General features: G+C 40.0%; 1 protein-coding gene across 4 annotated transcripts in view; it reads right to left on the reverse strand.

Moving 5' to 3' along the window:
* Positions 1-19,721, reverse strand: part of NDNF (neuron derived neurotrophic factor) — a 133,331-nt gene extending 113,610 nt beyond the window's left edge. For all 4 annotated transcript variants that reach the window (XR_006414598.1, XM_044428936.1, XM_044428937.1 and 1 more), the window contains exons 1-3: positions 19,424-19,721; positions 16,992-17,077; positions 8,196-8,277 (exon numbers count right to left, since the gene is read on the reverse strand). Coding sequence is in view for 3 of the 4 variants with exons in the window: in XM_044428936.1 (XP_044284871.1) it covers positions 8,196-8,277; positions 16,992-17,077; positions 19,424-19,426 (171 nt within the window). In the remaining variant the exon portion in view is untranslated. The remainder of the gene's footprint in view (positions 1-8,195; positions 8,278-16,991; positions 17,078-19,423) is intronic.
* Between the last annotated feature and the right edge of the window lie 822 nt (positions 19,722-20,543).

Here is a 20,543-nt window from a genome sequence, read left to right on the forward strand (position 1 = left end):
AATATTAGCATTATCCTTCATAAAACTGGTTGATCAGATTCCTACATGATGGCAACTCATCATAGGGAACAAGCAACAGTGGAATGCTGTGTTGTCTGAAACGGGACCATTTTTCAGATGGTGGCTTGCCTGGGGGCCACAGGACACCCTGACCACCCAAGGGCTTTGTTCAACCCATGATGGACTAGCATGCCATTCAAACCCAGCAGAACAGAACAGGTTACAGGGATTGGCTAGCAAGCTACACAGCAAGACCAGCAAAAAAACCCCAAAACCCTTGGCCCTCTTCCTGAACTCACCAGACAGCCAGTGACAGCCCATCCACTGATACCCAACAGGCACTGTGGAGCAACTGCTGCTGGCTCATTAGTGTCACCAGTAGCAGCTCAGGGTTCGAGGCAAAGAAAGAAAGAAAAGGCAAACAAAAATCACTAGGGCAGGGAGGGGAAGACAAGGTGAGTTCCGCTGCACAGGAAACTGGAGGCCCAGGACACAAGGATGTGAAGAATAGCCAATGGTGAGCCCAACCGTCTTTCAAGTGTACTGTTTGTTTTTCTGTAGCCACACTGCATGGCCTATTGACCTATTACAAATGGGACTTGCAACAAAATGTTGCAGCATGGAGTGCTCTTGTTGACTGTGTCTTCCTTCAAATGACTCAATTCCATTTCAGTCCTTCTCACACCAGGTCTCCTATTTCCTACCCCCGGGAGCCTTCTGTGACACTGCCTTGTGTAACCGGGTGCAATTCAAATATGGTTCCCAGCTGGTGCTACAAGAACCTCACTGGCTGTTTCTCCAAGGTCACAAATGCAATCATGTCCCTTCCCTCCCCTTTTGAAGCACCACTCTTGCTATGTACTGTCAAGTCATCTCTGACTTACAGTCACACCATGAATGAAGCTTTCCAAAATGTCCTGTCCACAGCAGCCTCTCAGCTCTTTTATCCTCTACCTTCAGCTTCCCCTAGTACGATTGTCCTGCCTTCCCCAGTGAGTCTTGCCTTCTCATTATGTGCCTCAAGTATAACAGCTTCACTTCTGTTATGTTTGTTACTAGGACTTGATTTGAGCTAGGACTCACTGGTTCTTTTTTCCCTTAGTCCAAGATATTTCAAATGCATCAATTTTCTTCCTGTCAGCATCACCACACTTCTGTCACCTGTCTAATTTGCAGGGTGCTAGTAGCACAGAATTGTCCTTCACCTTTGCACTTTTCCCACCCTGCATAGGATGTCTATAATCTTCCATGTGTGTAGGGCTACTGGCATTCAAACTGGATTGCACCCTAAAGGTAATCTAAACTTTTAGACAGTTTTAAAACAGCAAATGAGTAGGGTAATACAGTCTGCTTTGAGCAACATTTATTTCCCATGCCTGGTCTCTTTTACTTTATCCTTATATGTTACAATTGCCACACATCATTTTTTGTTAATGGTTAAGATAATTTAACTGTCACAGATGACAAATCAGAAGAAGAAATTTGCTAAAATAAATTCAGAATTGCCATGGTCAGAACTAAAGACACAAATAATTAAACAACTAGTAGCCATATATGTTTTTTGAAAAACAGTCATGAAATTAAAGTATGGTAATCATGTGTCTACAATGGTACTTTGCCAGTCTTCATTGAAAAGACTGATGACACAAATGTTCTTTGATCCCAAGAAAGAGAACAGTCACAAGTGAAAAAAGACTGAACAATTCAGAAATGATGAATGCAACACTTTGGCATAAACATCATCTGGATTTTTCATAAAACTGAGTGGGAAAATACCATGCCCATTCTAAAGAAAAAAAAAAACCCTGGTTAGAGTGGAAGTTACCAATATGTTAGGATAATATTAGCATATCCTTTGATTTGGGAAAAATAAAAGAACATGAAGAAATGTGTGTGTGGTGGAGGTTAGATTTCCATTTAAAATATATGTGTCAGTATAAACAGTTCATATAACTAAATAAGTATCCATACAAACTTGACTTTTGTAGAAGCAAATGCATTAAGAGCAATAAACTCATCAGTCTCTTCAGTAATAGGTAATCACAGGTTTTCCTTCCAAGCTTGGAGTCCAAAAGTGCAAAATTAAGTACAGCCATTAGATATGTCCATGTATCAGCTCTGATCTTGGAATAAACTCCATGGTCCATTAGTAATACTGTTTTGGGGGGATCGCTGCAGGATTGTGTGGATTTGTACAGATTTGTATTGTATTGCATTTTTATACCAATAAAGGTTCCTACTACTACTATTGCTGGGGCTGCAACTGTGCCATTTCCTCCTTCTACCCTCACAGCTGGTAAGGCGTCTTCTGTGTTGGGTGTGGATCCAAAGCCAAAACTGTGATTTTGGAGTCAGTGTTCTGCAGGGGAGCAGAGGTGTGAAGTTCCACCAGGATATGAGGTGGCGCCTCAGTCTCTCTTCTTCATGAGCAGGATCAAAAGACAACACAGGCAATTCTCAGCTCAGCACTCCTCCCATCTTCATTTTGATGCCCACAGTCTCTGTGCAACTGTCAAGTATCCACTTTTACTGCCCATATGGTAGTCCCCACATCACAGGGATGTAATTTAAAAGCACATGGACATCAGATTATCACACATTTCTCAAGAACAAAATATGCATGAGCAATGACTTCCAGTCAGACAAAAGCCACAAGAGGACATGTCCAAAACATGTGTCTCAATAAGCCATTGTTCTCATTAAATAGCCAGCATCTAGCCCTTCTATCAGGGGAGATGTATATACTGATAAGTATATTGTTATGTTTCATGTTACGAATCCTCCCTTTCTTGTTTGTATGCTTTCCTGTTTGTTGCAAATAAGAAGATGTATATATTTATATTTAAAGTTTGATGATGACGTGTCCATACATTTTTGAAAATCCAACACATATGCCAGCGGCTTCTAGGTTCTAGAAGCATTCATGTGATTCATAAGCAGATATAGAAGTCAGTCCTTCGAACATAATGAGTTAAATCACAGAGTGATAAAAATTACAGCAGTGAGAAGAGTTCCTTGGTTTACAGCAATAATTTTCCTATTTTTTAATTTAAAGAATGATTTTTCAGTTGAGCCAAAGTAATTTCTGTTCTGCTGAGAAGCCCATGTGATATTCACTTTCATGTAAGCCTAATATCCTATTTTGATTTGCCTCTTTCTTTAACTGGATAAGGATGTACATTGGCAACTTCAGTGATGCCTAATATACTTGGAGAAAATCTCCATAAAATACAGCTCAGGGGGGAAAAAATCTCCTGGCACTTTTCAAAATCAATGACCCAGGAGGACATTTCAATCCCTCTGACCAAATTTACATGAAATGCAAAAAGCCACATCAAAGAGTTTGATGAACTCTTGTTACTATTTATGTTCCCTTTCAAGATGCCTTTGTAAAGTACAGACACTGCCTTGCCAACAAAACCCATGATCTTCAGCGGTTTCTGGGACCAGAGCCCATGTCCTTCCTCCTCTCCTTTCATCTCTGCAAGCTGGGCTCTGCCTTTCATTATTATTTTTGTACTGCATCTCTTCCTTCTGTTCCTAGAATTCTCAGTCATTCCCTTTCTCATGCACTGTGTTAAAGGATCAATGTCCTTTCTTAAGTAGAATATACATGTTTACAGATGACACTGGCCTCTGTCTTTCCCCAGCCAAGCTCCCTCTGGCTAGGAAGATGTGGTCCAACATATCTGTAGGGCACTGGGTTGGAAAAGGCAGTTCAAAGGCCATGCTGTGAAATGTGCTGATCATTTGAGGCAAAGGAAACTGGAGAATGGATGTTTTATGCCATTACAGGAGTGTCATATAACTTCTCAGATCCCGCATCCTATCTGTGGGCAGAAAAATGGTGGGGAGCATCACTTTTCATATCATTTTTTCAGGCATCTTAAAATGTATGGTGACAAAAAGACATATTTTAAAACAGCCCTGCAGGGCACTACTTATAGTGGATCTAGTCCTTCACCCTAGCCAGGATTCCAGAATATTCTCCTTGCAGGTTAGTCAACCCCAGTTCTCCCATTGGATTGCACGGGTAAAAAGAACTCTGAGAAAATAAACCGTACTTTTTCCTAGTATAAGATGAATAAGTTGTAAAAATAATTTGGAACTTGTTATAAAGATTAGCAATTAAGAAAAATAAATAAAAACCTAGGCATGTTAGAAACAAATAATTAAGAATTAGGGACTGTGGTAAAAGAATGAGGAACTTGGTGTAAAATAAACTCTGTGTGGATATCGGAACAAGAAACAGAAATCCACATGTTGCTTGTTGGCTACTTAAAATTTCAAGTATTCTCATTTCCAGGACTTGTTGTATGGACAAACACAAGAAACATGACAAGTGCTAACCTATGTGAGGAATATGGCCACAATATGCTCTTCTATTAGAGGCTGCAGCATCAGATTTAATTTGCTTGTGATCTTCTTAAGGAAGAAGCACTCATATTTTTTGCTCAGATGAATGTTCATAATGATGTTGACTCTTACCTTGAACTCATACAGGGAAATGAAAATAAGAATAATTAAGATCATTGGGCCTCAAGAAAAGGCTATAATAGCATGACACTGCAATGAAAAATTATTACAGATGGAATCACTGATGCATGAAGCAGATGTTCACAGTCCTGTTAGGTTCTCACAGCATATCTCGGTCATGTGGTATCTTTTAAACCTAGTTGTATTTTCCTTATGAAGTTCTCCTGGTTTGTATAAAAAGAGGAAGGAAGCAGAAGGAATTTGTTTACACGTAAGTCCCAAAAACACTCTTATAAGAGCCTTTGGGTTACAAGATGTCAGTTTAAGGGATGCCATCAAAATCTGCGGTTTAGAAACTGTAAACATTATAGAAAGGTATGCAGACCCACTTTTGCCCCAAATGGGTTTTAGAGACAATACAAGTGGGGCCTCAGGAACATCCCAAGACAGCTCAGATATATGTGCCACATCCTGTCCTCAAAATATACAACAAACAATATTCACTTGTCTTCTATAGGATACAGTAATCAGATATTTCTGTGAATTACCTTTGCCTTGCTCTTGTGTTACACTTGGTTTAATTTTAGCAGGGTTAAAAGCATTTGATACATTTTGAAACAGACAAGGGGGTGTGGAATTCTATTTGAAATCTAAAACATTTAAAATTGGGGGACAATCAATTACACTACTTTTTTGCAGTTATTTTTCACTAGATTGTGTAATCTTTCTTTCTTTGTAATTCCATTCATGCAAATTATAAATAAACTGGTTGTCTGTTTTTCTTTGGATTTCTTCACTCTTTTCTTGTGGCTTTTTAAAAATATTCATGGACTGTGTTAGTGACATCAGAACTTATTGGAGTTCAAAAGCAATCTACCTCTAATTGCCAGATGCAGGGGACAAGCAACAAGAAACGGATACCATTACCCTGCTCTGCTTTTTACTGTCATCTGGCTAAACATTGCTGAAAAAAAGAGTAGTAGACGACAATGTGGATGAAGCAAGACTGTTCTTTTGCTTTTACAAGCCCTATTCAGGCATTCTCTGTATGGCTTTAATCAACACAGGATGAAGGAGAGAGGAATCACAAACAAACTGTATGTTCATTTCAATATTGTCACCAGAAAGAGAGGCCAGCAGTAGTCTCTGCAGCAGCCTACTGGCCTCAGTCTCCTCCACTGTGTGCCTTCATTGTAACCGTTGTGTGGCCAGAAGAAGTGGCTGTGGGGCTCTTGAAAGGCACAAGAAAGCTCTCCTGAGACCCAGCTGGCCAAGATCTCACAACATCCCAGCAGCCAGGAAAGCCAATATGGTAGCAAAAGTAAGCGGCAAAGATGAGCAAAGAGGGCATGACATACCAGTGACAGGAAGAGACACACTGAGGCCAGGGTGGGGCAAGGGAAAGGAGCGGAAAGTATGACGGTGTGTCCTTTCTTCTGCTTCAGGTGGCAATTGAGACTAGGTAGTTGGGGGAAAGGGCTATGTTCTTCTGTGGAATCCCAATGGTCCAGATTGGGAGCCCAGACAGGTCACATTTGGTCCCTGGGCCTTAAGGCTAATATAAGTCATATTATAGTCACAGAAGCAGGAGGACAAAACAAAGCCAAAGACATGGTCCAGAAGAACAAGAAGTGTTCTGTTTCATTTTATCATGACCTTCCTTCAAGGAGCGGAAAACAAGGAATGTACTCTCACACAAAGGTCACAGCAAGACAGGTTAGGTGAAAACATAATGACTGGTTCTTGGTTACCCAGTGACGTTCAGGGCTGAGTGGGAATTTCTTTCTAGTTCAGTTTCTTCCTATAACCACATTGATTCTGGACCACTGGGTGCAGTTTAGAGCAAAAGCAGATATTATATTTCAGCTCACCCTTATTTTAACTCTACAGTAGATTCATGAGCTGTATCTTCAAAGTCTCCTTATCCCTCCCACTACAATTCTGATCCAGATTGGGGTCCTGAATCTACCCTAGTGTAACAATTAAAATAGGCATAGCTGCTAATATGGATTTAAAGTAATGTCTGCTTTGACTCTCAGAGAGACGGGTTAGTAAGATTCAAAATGTTCCTAGAAAGGAAGAACATGGAGAAAATTTAGCGAATATCATTGAAAGAGAAAGGGGAACCTGCTAAAAGTAGTAGCTTATTTACTTCTTTGAGCATTGTTTATACCATTCTTCAGTCACATGCCCAAGATGATGATGGTGATGATTTTAAAATACAAATACATTCAAAATATAATAACTACAAAGCATATAAAATCACAAAAGCATCATATAATAACAAAAGGGCATTGCAGCAGCAGACAGGGAAGAAAGAAAGCTTATGAGAACTGCCTGTCTACCTAACCTATTAATATTAATATTTTCATTTATATTGTTAGATGCACCCAGTTCTCCAAACCAAAACGGTTTCAGGGCTTCTAGCACTTATCTCAGGGCTTGGATTCCTCAGAATGAGGACACCAGAGAGACTTTTCGGTATCTTCTAGCATTTGCATTTATTTACCAGTCTACAAGTTGTGATTTGGTGGATTTTAACAGCATTAGCATTCTCAGCAAACATTCTGAAGGTCCTTGCTCCATATTAGATTTGTCCAGTGGGTACCCAGCATGATGTTTCAAGAGCCAAACTAAAATCTGTCTGATATATCTTCTCCATTTTGTCCCAGTCCAAATATCAGGCTGTGAAAGTATAGCTTTCTTCTGAGCAGGCCAAGACCACCTGCTTGTCATTCTAAATGACAAGCAAGGATGGCTAGCAAGCTAATATCCACTGCAAAGGGGAACATCTTCCAGACTAAACTTGTCCAACCAGTTTGGGCCTTATTAAGCAATACCCTGGTCCAAAACTAATGAATCATTGGGCTGGATCCCTGAAAGTTTATCCTGACCAACCCACAACCCCCATCTCATTACAACACCTTTCAGTTTAAAAAGAAATGTACACCTAAAAATCATACAGATTTTACAGCAGACACATGAAAAATATGACATTATGAAAGGCTGAAAAAAAAGTCAAACAGGTAACACTGTTACGGTGGTTATGCAGATCTGAGGCTCTTTAGGGAAAAAACTGCCATTTAAAGAAACAAGAATGTGTAACTATCAAAGGATTATGATATGGATGTCTGTACATCCCCACCACTAACCACTTTTTATTTTTTAAATATAATATAACAATGAACATAATTAAGCATTACTAATAAACAATATTTACACAATTACTAATTGAACATTACAAATAAACATAATTAAACAGTACAATAAAAACAGTGCTCCCATCACCAGGACCAACAAATCATGTCATTAATGTAAGATCATTTATTCATTCAGGTTGCTCCATTCCCAGTTCCCTTCCCGAACTGCATTAACTAATACCAGTCCTAAAAATTTAAAAGACCTGCAGAATACAATCATCTGTCCAGCTACACTGATAGCTTAATTTGAAACCTCTTGCTTGAATGACAATTTCATAGCAGCTTATTATAAACCCGCACAAGAACACCGCTGCAGTCATCTCTTAAAGTACTGAAGAGAAACGCCTTCACATGGGAGCGTTTTCCCATAGCACAAAGCAGTGGGAGGAGGGGGTACTAAAAGACTATTTATTCCATCATTTAAGCAATAATGGAAGTCTGCATACAACTGAGCAAGACACATCCTGCTGACTTTAAACAGCTTGTCAAGAATTACAAAGTGAAAAGAAATTTACTTACAGTCAGACTCTTACTGGACTCTGAAGCACTGTTCTTCCCTATCAGAATCCTTATTTCATCATCAAGCTCTCTACTGTCACATCTAGTTGAGGAAGAGGAAGAAAAAATATCTTAATGTCTAAAGCAAACGAGAATGTTGGCTAAAGAAATAATGCATTCTGCTAGCAGTTCAAAGTATTTATTAAATCAGTGATGAAAGAGTTAGCAATTTTATCTTTGGAGTTTCATTACATTTCACATCTCACATTTTATATCATCCAAGGGGAAAAGTTTTCTGGGGGGTTTGCAAACATTGCAACCTTTAAAGTATCTGATAAAAGCCATATTCATTCAAACATATTAGCATACAACACAGAGAATGACAGTTTTAGATTCCATAAAGTTTTGTAAAGCTTTCCAAAAGCTGGAGGTCAAATTGGAGTTTTTAGAAAAATACTTATTGCCAAATAAAAGATGATTTTTGCAAGATGTCATATACAAATTTGTATGTACGAAACTCTACATACAGCTGGAAACTCTAAAAGCAGCACTGGAGATATCTGCAGCTACTATTGTTTCTTATTAAGAAGTGCTGCTACAGTCGATAGTCTGAGGGTTCTAAGCATTTTTTATGGTAAAAGTTGCATAGGATTGTACCCTAAATTATCCCCAGGCCAGTGGCACAGGAAAGTTTAGACTTCTTACTTAATGGTTTTATGAGAGCTCACTTTGGACAGCCATGTGTACTACTTTCCTTCTGAAGCATACAACTAACATTTCTTTTTGCCACTTTATGCTTTACATGTGCTTTTACACTCCTGAAAAGTGCAAGCAACACAAATTAACACACACCTGGGAAAGGTCCCTTGAGACTCTTGCCTGCAAATGGTTTTGCATTTTTTTCCTGCCCACATTCAAATGTAAAACCTTCTCTCATTCCCAAATGCATCTGCTTTAAGGATATGGCTGAGTTTCACAACTATCACAGTTGGTGGGGGAAATTCAGTCCCCAGATGTATGGCACTTTCCAGAATTCCCAACCATTGGCCATTCTGGCTGGGGCTAACACTTGAAATCCAAAACATCCAGGTTGGAAGAAGCTTCGAATTATCCCTTGCACATGCAAAGTGGTATAGTGGCACCAATGCTTATAAAGACATAATGGGACAATTTTTATTTAAAGGATCACATACATAATCTTCCATCTCCTTGTCCTCAGATTTCCCTGCTCTTTCTGCAATTCTCACAGTTGCTGATGAGAGAAGGAATGAAAACTCCAGCAACAATACACCATTCCCTGTTCCAGTGACATGCTTTGTTCTTCACTGGTTCATTATGACTCATTAGATTTGCAAAAGCTCTGCAGCTAATGGAGCTAAAATTGGTTGAACTAGTTTGCTGATTTAAAACAACAAATTGCTAGAATTTTTAGACTCACTTTAGGCTTATGTTAATAGGTACTGCCATGAAGATGATTTCTACTTCAGAAGGTACTGCAAAACCACTGTGAAATGCCTACAAGGAGCTGCTGTTCCACTGGTATAACACAGTATATGACATGTAATGCAAACACAAGGCAATAAGGCAGAAGAAGCCAACCCATTTTGAAGGCTAAGGGTTATCTTGTTTGCTTGCTTGCTTGCTTGCTTGCTTGTATGCAATCAATATAGTTTACAGGTGCATATACTCAAAATGGTTTTCCTCAATGGGTCAAAAATACTGAAAGAGAAACCACTTTCAGATACGGACCTAACTTTCCCTTAGTTATATTTTAATGTGGGCCCACTCCAGCTGTGGTTGCAGGCCACAGGTACAGACACACATTGCGATCCACATCAAAGCGGTTACTAGCAGGTTAATAGCAGTGCAATGCCATGAGGATGCTGATGGGGGTATGTATGCAGTTGTACAAGTGCATCCAAAGTGCATGAAGGCAGCTGCTTCCATGTAAAACCCGCACTTGCTGGTCTGAGACACCAATATTTTTCCAATATTACACTTACAGCCCTGAAAAAAATCCATGTCTCACCAGTGTTTAAAGTATGGTTCATTAGTTAAAGTTATAGACTAAAGTTGTGTTGAGGACTTTCTTACTGACAATTACTTCGTTTGTCTGACCAACAGAATGGCATTCTGGCAGCTGATCAGAATTAGCTGAGTCCAAACAAATGAACGTGGTTACAATGCAATCCCTTCTTCCCATCACCAGGGCCTGCTTCACACAGGCTGAGGACTTCGGCTTGCCCAAGGCCACAATTTAGGGCAGAGAGATTTGAACACGTGTTCCTTGCAACTAGCAAGGAACAGGGCTGTACACTGTCAGTGCTGATCCTGTCCTAAAAGCTTTCTGTGCAGTGCCAGTTCATTCCCCAAAACAATGCGACCCTCCTCCTTTTTTATTTATTGCCACATTAAAAACTGCATGTGAGGGAACTGGTTAAAAAAAACCTGTCAATCCAAACTTCAGGAACATGCAATGTTGATATCCTTAAGGTTATCCTTGAGGTTATTTTCCAACTCTCATTACTAGGAACTGTGGAAAGGTGTACAACAAAGCAGCTTGAAGAGTGTGCAGCAATTGTGTTGTGCAGCAATTGTGTCTTTGTTCTTTAAAGCCACCAGAGCATGATATTAGATGTTTGCTGCAAGACCAGAGACTGGAGAGATTTTCCTGAGGTTTAGAAGAATAGGCAAGTTCTAGAATTAGCCAAGTCCCAAAGGTAGGCCAAACAGGTGAGCATTTAGAATAGTATGCAATCACCTGCCCTGATAAGAACAGTTTCATCATCCTACCTTAACCAAAGGATTGTGGAGTCTGACTTGCAAAATCCACCGGGAATGACATTTCATTTACTTTCAGCCTGATGACTTAAGAGGAAACCAGGAAACCCCCATCCTCCTTGTAAAAGATCTAATTATCTAACGCTTTGTCAAGCAGGAAATACTTCTTTTTTTCTCCAGGTAAATTCTTAAGAAATTCCATGTTAGAAAATATATATAGAAAGCATTTCCTTTACCTTTTCACAGTGTAAAGGAGTAATATAAATGGCATCATTTTGCTCTCACCTTTCAGAATCACTCTTTTAATTAGGTTGGGAGTCAGGTCTGTGGGGCTTGAATAAAGATGCCTACCACAAAATAAAACTGGGGAAAATCCTACTAATTGTGTGTTTTTGTGTGTGCACAGAAGTCAAAACACGTTATTAGGCAGATACATTTATAAATCACATTTTGTTAAAAAACAAAAGCAACAACAAAAACCTCTCTTAAAATAAATCAGACTTGTTCTGCTGTTGAATTCATCCTTATTTATAATGATTATTTGGCACCCACTGTCCTAGGAGATAGGATGGCCAGGTGTCCTACTTTACATAGGTCAGTTCCTTTATTTAAAGTTATTTTCTATCTGAAAGACAATCCAGTTCAAATATACTACACAAAGGAGCACAAGAAAGGCAAAACAGGACCTTGAAATTGTCTTGGCTGAACCAAGCTATATAAAATCGTTCACAATTTCAATTTCATCATCATTAGCAGTAAAAATGTGCAATGCTTCTGTAGTCATGATTTTCATTTTCTTAAAATTCAGCTGCACTCCTGCTTTTGCACTTTGTTCTTTTACTTTCAGCAGGAGTTGTTTCAATTCTTTGCTGCTTTCTGCCTGTAAGATCATATCTTAAATTGTTGATGTGTCTTCTGCCATTTTTCACTCCTTTCTCTGATTCTAATCTAGCCTTCTTTCTCATATGTTCTGCACACAGACTGAACAGAGGAGATAAAATACACCCTTCTCCAACAGCTTTGCCTCTAGGAAATCATTCTGTTTCTCCATGTTCTGTCCTAACAGTAGCTTCCTGTCCATGATACAGGTTACACACAAGGACAATCAAGTGCTGAGACACACTATGCAAGCTTAAAAAGCACTTGGAAATCCTTCAGTGCCTACAGGACATCCAGTCTACTACTCTGGCCCTGCATTTGGTAGATGGATGGACCATGAGGAAGGTACTGCACGACCTGGCATTAGACAACCTGGTTGTCCAAAGGAAATGAACTTATAAATTATCTGCACTGCCCACACTGCAATGGGTAGAACAAATGACCACAGAAGTCTTTCCAGGGATAGATTTTCTGAGCGTCTCTGATTTGGAGTTCCATGAAGGTGGGTACATTTTACCCATGGCTCCCACAGATTTTGTGAGGCTCACACAGATTTCTGGTGATACAGATTTCATGATCCACCGAGAATCATGAGCAAGCCATGCTTCCTCTCCAATCTCCCACACAAGGAAACCTGGTCTACACCCCAAACACCTCATTCGGCAGACCAGTAATCTGTAAAAAGCACTCGAGAATCCCACAGGAAACCTGGTCCACTGCCGTCAGTGCTCCTCACTGTGCCACTGTGCCCACCTGTCTTTCCAGTGGATCCTATAGTGGGTCCATGGTTAACCTACGTTATATCACAAAACCTACAGAGCAACCAGCCACACTACTGGAAGATATGGTAAAGGCAGACCTTAGCAATGTCTGCAGAGCTGTCATCACCAAGCAGATTATTCAATGAAGGTTTGGATAGAAGAGGAAAAACAGAATGAAAGAGGTGCCAATACTCATTAACTCCCTTATTCCCACCACACCAGCAGCCCAGAACACCCACCTTCTTTTTCCTAGCATATGGCTTTAGTTCTTCCCTTTCTGCTTCCATCTTAATAAAAATTAACAGAGAGCTGCTTCACCAAGTGTGCTTTCAAGGACAGTTGCAGGCAGCAATATGCATGTCATTCCTTAGATGTCCCATTGGTGTGCAGGGATCTAAATTACTCTTTGAAATGGTTCACACTCATACTCATTGAAAGCTTATGATCACCTGCCAACATCAATGCATCTGGCATCTTTGGTGAAAAGGTATGTTTACAGCCTCTGTGGTAATGGGATGCTGTGCTGTGGGGAGCTTGAATAGCAATTGCTGCCCCCAAACATTTTTCTGTTCCTTCAGTTTCTCTCCTCTACCTCTTTCTTTGTTCAATGATGGCCATTCCCAATAGTCTGCATTCTTAGCCACAAAGTAGTCTGACTCACAAATTTAGTTTTGAAAGCAATACCTTCTTTCCTTTGGATATGTGCAGCAGAACAAATTTGAACTTGGTCAATGAACCAAGAACTACTCACTAAGCCCCATTGACGGTGCAGGCTAGAGAGAGAGTTTTCTGACATTCCTTTCTCTGCCACCTGTCAATACTAATGGTGCTGGCTTCTCTCCACCAAGGGGTCCAAAATAACCAACACAAGTCAATGTTTCTCACAGCGCTGCTTCTGCTCCCTTCTCTGCATTCACACATATGATTGGCCGGCTTTGTGTACTTTGCACAAAGAAGGGGACCACTAGATTCCTGAACATTTGCAGACTTGATCTTGGTGCCCTTCTTGGCCAGGACTAAGCACTGGAATGAAATCCAGCAATTGCAAGAGAGCCAGATTCCAGCTGCATCTTGACATCCCAGCCTGCACCAGATTCCTTAATCTTCTGCATCTGTATACTGCAGGTGGAGGCAAGGGAACAAAGCAGGACTTTCTCAGGCTGCTGTAGGAAGGTGCATTGGCATGCAGGAGATGCAAATGTTTGCCTCTATGGAAGGAGACCATGGCAGCCATCTGAGAGGGATGGTTTAACTGGGAGTCATGCACTGGATTCAAGGCCTTCTGGCCCCTTCCAGCTCTACTATTCTATGATTCTATGACACCATGGTCATTGCTGGTGTGATGGAGGTGCTCAGCACAGGCATGTCAGTGGTCACTCTTGTGCACCAAACCAATGGACTTCAAGTCTGAAAGTGGACGTCCACAACACTTTCTGCATGTCTCAGAATACTTTTGAAATTTACTTAGGAAATTGGGCCTATAATCTATTGTTCAGACACAATAATGTGGAAATCTGTATCAGGAAAAACAGTTGGTGCTGACCTTGTACAAACTTGCTTTTAACATTGATGCTTTCCCCTTGGTACTATCTTCAGAATAGGGGGGTCTACTGTATGTGAAATTTTGAAGAACATAATCTGCATTCTGAATGAGCTGCACCTCACTGATGTCATGATGGGGGACCAGAAAAAGAACATGGGGGATTCCCTGAACTGGGATGAATGGGTTTTCCCTCAGGAGGTGAACATCCATGATTCCTGCACATTTTAGCTCCTGCCAGGTGGGATGAGCATTTCTGCAATCACAAATATTTTTACAGCATGATCTTCCAAGAACAGGTGAATCTTTAATGATTTATGAACACTTATGGAAGGTTTTAGGCAGAAGCCTTGCTACAACTATACTCTGGCACTCATGTTTTGCAAACAAGCTAGCCATGGGCAGGTTCCTCACCAGTCCGGCACTCCCCCACTATGAGAAACAGCCCTCTGGTGCACTCCCTTAATCGCCAATATCAGGCCTTTGCACTTCAACCATGTCTCATAGCACTGTGAAAGGCTCCAAGGATTGCCCAAAAGAAAGTTTAACAACTATAGAACTGTTAAACTGTTATAAAGAACCATCTGTGTGTTTGCTTCTAATAGGGCTGAATAACTCAGCAGCACTTTCAAATAGCATCCAAATTCTCTGCATGTCTACTCAGATCGAAGGAGGATGAAATCATGTAGAATCTTCTTCCCTAGCCCCCCTATAAATATAAGCAGTTTTCTCTGCTACATCATAATAGGAACAAGAAACCTCACATATACGTCTTTCCCAGCAAAAGATGCTCAGCAACAAAGAGCTCTCACACAGTCAGAAGTAGAGTTAAGACATATACAGGAGTATATATTATGCACATGGGATGTCGATATCTTCAGGGAACTTTAGCCTGGAAGCATTCTGTGGGATACAGAATGCTCAGTGAGATGGACCTTTGATCTATGCTATGTTCATAAACATATACAGGATAATAGAAAACTACTGCCCTTTCCTGGCTGAAAAAAGAGGCATTGTGGCACAATATAGATACACAGAGATTCAAAATATATAAACACGTGATAAGGACAACAAAGAGAAAATCAGCACCACTTTCATTCAGCCCTGATTCAACCAAAACATCTGCCTGTCACCCTATAAATGTCACTGTGCTTCTGTTCTCCTTATGAAAAAGGAATGAAGGTTTTCAAGGACAGCTAATATGCAACAGCTGCTTGGCTATGAAATGACACATCTGGAAAAACATAGTGCTATTAATATGGACTGAACCAATTATTTCCTAATAGCTTCTGCTAAATTTTTAAGAACCATAGAAATAATAACAAAACAAAAATAGAGATAAATGCTCTTCATGGAAACATCTGGGTCCTAGAAAAACAATATCAAAATGCCATATGAATTAACTAAAGCCACACTTTGAATCTGCTCCTTTTTAATAAAAGGCAAATAACAGCACAATCCAATGCCCCCTGCTCAGGTGGCAAGCTGCTTATGCACATGCATTGTGGATGCACATTTCATCTGGATGGCTATTTTGGCCATTTAGATGAAGCACTGTGAAGCAGCAGGGAAAGAAGGTGGAAATGGTGGTGTCAGCCTCCTCCCCTCCTTCTGGTACAGTCCTCTTCCTACTCTCGAAGGGTAATCAGCAGCCTCAGAGAGGTAACAAGCTCAGTTCTTTCCATATCAGCCCTCTGGGGAGCAGGATGGGAGCTTGGCAATTAGAGTTGCATTTTCAAGGTCATAGAACCCTGGAGCTGGGGTCCCAAATCATCCTATCCCCCCTCCCCCAAACAATATCAGGAAGCCAAAGGATTGTACTTTAACTAACCTTAATACTAGATCGATACTTTGGTGTCTCCAATCCAATTCTTACATAGTATAAGCAGTAATCAGAAAACACGTAAGTTGATTGACCACATTGATTCAAATGTAGTTCAGTTTTAGTGCATGTATTCCATAGCAAAAGGTTGTACATGGAAAAAGATGACTATCCAGTGCACAACAGAATTGCCATTTCTCCTCTAATTTACCAGTTAGCTACAGTGTGTCTTTAGGAGATCTATGAAACATTGAGATTCCCAACTCCCACTATACTTCTTTTACTCTATCTCAAGCAGCTACATCTTGTTTAACTGTTTACTTTAGTGTACACACATTCCGGAATCACCCATAACCCAAGATAATGTGGGGATAGGGAGAGAGGCAGCATGCCTTCTTCCCAGGAAGCAGATCATGGAAAGAGGGAAACCAACATGGATCCATACATAAGCCAGAGAAAGAGTAGCTTTCGGACTTGCTTTTCACATCATCACCATGCCCTTCTTCTTCATCTTGAGGACAACTTTACAAAAGCATTCTGGCAAGGCTCCTGTTTACCCCACATGCTAAATCTCATGAAATAGTAAGTAAATTAAGATTCTGGTTAAATTCCTTCAGTCCTATCACCTCACAGCTAATATGCTACAAGATAGCTGAAGAGGATAGATAGGGTTGAGCAGGGTAATATTCTGGGTGTATTCACACAACATATTCTGACTAAAAATTTCCATGCCCAACAAACATACACAGCAGGGCGGGGGGCGGGATCTACTCCTTCCCATCTTCCCCCTCAGTCCTTTGGCCAGTACCCAGGGGACACCACTGCAGCACTGAGAGGAGTGGAATAGGCATGGCAGTTGCCAAAGTAGCCATTCAGAGCACCGGTTTCCTGTTGCCCAGTGGTGCCATTGCTCAGCTTCATTGATACCGATTTCATTAATGTCGGAGCACCACTTGTATTAGTACAGCAGGTCAGCTTGTTCAAAGGCTTTCCCAAAACCTAATGTAACTTTTTTGATATCAAACAGTTAATACCTTTCTGGATCAGACAGCAGTATTTGCATATCTGGAACCTTCTTCTGAGAGCCTTTACAGCTGGAGTTATACTGCCAATGGTCACTCTAATAAAAAGAGGAGAGGAAAATTTAGCATTAATGAAAGCCTTGTTTTTCCAGTTTCCCCTGACTTAAGGAGTCAAATCTCTGTTTTGCTATTTAAAGAAAAAAAAGGGTGGGGTAAGGCCACAAATTATTATTATTCATGTATTTAATTAGTTAGTTAATTTCTACACTACCCAATAGCCAATGCTCTCTGGGCAGTTCATAACATAATCACTACACAACCTGTAGGAATTTATTCTTATTCACGGATTATTGTGAGACAGCCATATTTAAAATATTTATAAAGGGGAACAGTATTCTGATACAGCATGTCACATTAATACATATTTTTGTCCTCATCATCTATGAAATCATTCTTCCCTTGAAAATTCCTGTTTATGTTCTGTACCAAGCTTACCCATCTACAACCTTTATACGTGCTAACTCTCTCTCACTCTGCATTTTTGCAAATGCATGCTCAGCTCCTACATGATTCTGCTCAGAAGAACGAAGCAATATAGAGGGATCTGGAACTAGCAAGTGTCCTGTCTCTCCTCCTCCTATTGCAACAATTATTGTAGAAATAGGGGTTGTCTGCCCAGGGCTACCAAGGTGAGTGATATGGCACAGGACTCTGCTATTCATGCTTCCATTGACATACCTAAGGTCCTTAGCTCATAGCAACTTGAAAGCAAAGCACAATAGCAGAATGCCCCAAATAGTTCAGCTCTGGGGATAGCCTCAGAAAAGCACTGGAAGGAAGGTGCTCCCACTGTGCACGTACACAGAAGCATGCTCTTACACACGCATTCCTACCAATCATTGGTTAAAATCTTAGATCCTGAGGAGATAACACATTTCTTGAGACACAAATTCCAGTCTGATTCAAAGACTAGGAAGCATTAATTGAAACATAGTAAGCTAAATGAAGAATAATTCTTGGAACTACCTGATTGCTTCCAGGTTGTTTTTTTTTTCCTATTAACAAAGCCAAGAAGGAAATCTGGCTTCAACACCTAACTTTTTACTTCCTACCTGACACTCTGTGACTGGATTGGATATGTCACTTTTGGAACACAGGCAGGTATGGTAAGATGACCAGGAAGATGTGACTGCGATCTATGTGTGGATTTTCCGCAGGCTGCTAGTTGGCTGCTATGGGAGCAAAATACTGGGCTAAATAAGCCCCTTGGTCTGATGCATCAGGGCTATTCTTACATCCTGAATTCTGATGTTCTTAGCATTAGGGTCCTGCACTCTTCTGTCAATAATCTTGCTAGTTTCAGGCACAGCACTTTGAGGCAGCACTGATTTTCTATATATTTGGGAGGAAATCTTGTTCACTTTATGAAATAAGAATAATAGCTATATAAAGTTGTAATATACTGCATAAGGCCATTGGGCTACTTCCAGTATTAGCTTATCTGTATGAAAGCACCTGCAATCTACCATCAGATCCTTTTCTTACTGGAATTAACAGGACTCCAACTGGTCTGGTGGAGTTCTGCAGGCAAAGCATCGATTAATTATATTTAATTTAATTAAGAATCTACATGCTAGGTCAAGGGACTGCAGGTGTGCATGTTCAGACAGAAATAGGGGTGCGATGCCAGAAGTTGTCCCTTTTTTATCTAAGCATGAATAGAATCATGCCTGAAAGTATTTCACAATATTTTAGTATATTTATTTAATTATTTTTCTGTGCAATATGATTTTACCTCTTATGTCTGATGTTGTAGTTTATCTTGTGTTAGCACATTTATTAGTGTTATATTGTTGATTTTCTTGTTATTTTATTTGTCTTATTATTATTGTTGTCAAACACATCAATAAATTATGATATGATTCATTTAATAATTCAAATAAATAAACAAATGAGTTGATCCAATAGGGAAATCACAGGAACAATAAAACAACAACCTTATTAGAGTCAACCAGTTATCGGAAAGAAATGAATAGAACTCTTCCTTGTGCTATATTTTCTAGACTAAATACATGAATATTTTAAAACAGAGCATATTATTATTACTGCTACTACACTACATTTATATCTTCCCTGTCTTCCTTTTGCAAGGAATACAAGGCAAGTTACAAGGTCCTCCTCTCCATTTTAACCTTGCAAGAACAACCCTATGAGGTGGGTTACGCCGAGAGTCAATGACTGACTCACGCTCACCCGGTGAGCTTCATGCTCAAACAGGGACTGGAAGCTGGATCTCCAGGTTCCAGTCCAACAGTCTAGCCAGTATGCCACACTGGCTCTTAAATGGTTTATTTGAAAAAAAAATTATTTAAAATATTGAGTAGAAAAGGTTTTAATTGGAAATCAGCATGTATCTAAACACAAGTAAAGAAAGATGTACTCACCATAATCTAGATTATAGAAGCCAGTTAGTACTACTAGCTACAATAACCACAGCCTTTCTCACAGGGCAAAGCGCTTTGAAGAGATACATATATCTTTCGAAAGGTCACAGCTAGGGAAATCCATTTCTGTAATATTCACAGATAAAAGACTGCTTAATCATACTGCGCAGAAGCGCAGCCTACATAGTTCAAATTGAAAGTACTCAAAACGAAATTGCACAGAGAGGATTCCCTCACGTTCCTCAACTTGCCGTGGAACAGAAACAAAACATTACTCTGCGTCAACTGGAGGGAACTCTGTGGGAGAAGCAAGCGTCCTGGGCAGTGGAAAAAGGTTGCATAAACCTCGCACCCTCCAAAAATAGCCCAACACCCAAATAGTGGCCCTGAAGTAGCACCATTTACAGTAAGGTTGAAAAAGTCAAACAGTCATTTCGTGGAATGGTTTTATCTGATTAGTGATTTCTCTAAATGCTGAATTCTACCATCTATCCGTATAGCCTTTAAACACCAAAGATATTTATTGACACAATTAAACAGCACTTGGCAATTAATTTTTTGGTTCCTGAAAAGAGAAGTAGGAGGAAGTTGCCCTTGTTCAGTGGCCAATTTACATGAAATGATGATGCAGCTTTTGAGAAGAGTACATGGCCAGGTACCTTAGAGGCTTACCTGTAGAATATGTTGATCAATTAATCAATTCTTAGTAGCTGCTCTTGCAAATCATGAATAATTTCTTTTTTATTACACATAATAGTCCAAGCTTTCTTGACAGTGTACAACTGTTCTAAAAACCAGACCATAATAAGGCCATTACACTTTTCCAAAGTACACCATTTTCAATTTTTAAAAATGGGAACAATATTTAATACAGAATAATTAATTGCTGCAGCCAAACACTGGTTTGGTACATCCACAGCTTTACAAAAGAAGGACAACAAGGAAAATTAAGAGCTGGGTGTCATCACTCTGGGTGACCTTAATAAGCAGTTGCATGCTGATATTGAAAAGCAGAGGGACAACTGTCCCATGAGGACTCAGCAGAACATCAACAGAGGAATCTTCTGGATAATCAACATTGCTGAGTAATGTTACCCAAAAACCACCCACTGGAGCTAGC

This window comes from Varanus komodoensis, unplaced genomic scaffold (genome assembly GCF_004798865.1).
Source record: "Varanus komodoensis strain SLA01 unplaced genomic scaffold, ASM479886v1 scaffold2, whole genome shotgun sequence".
Taxonomy (NCBI): Eukaryota; Metazoa; Chordata; class Lepidosauria; order Squamata; family Varanidae; genus Varanus; species Varanus komodoensis.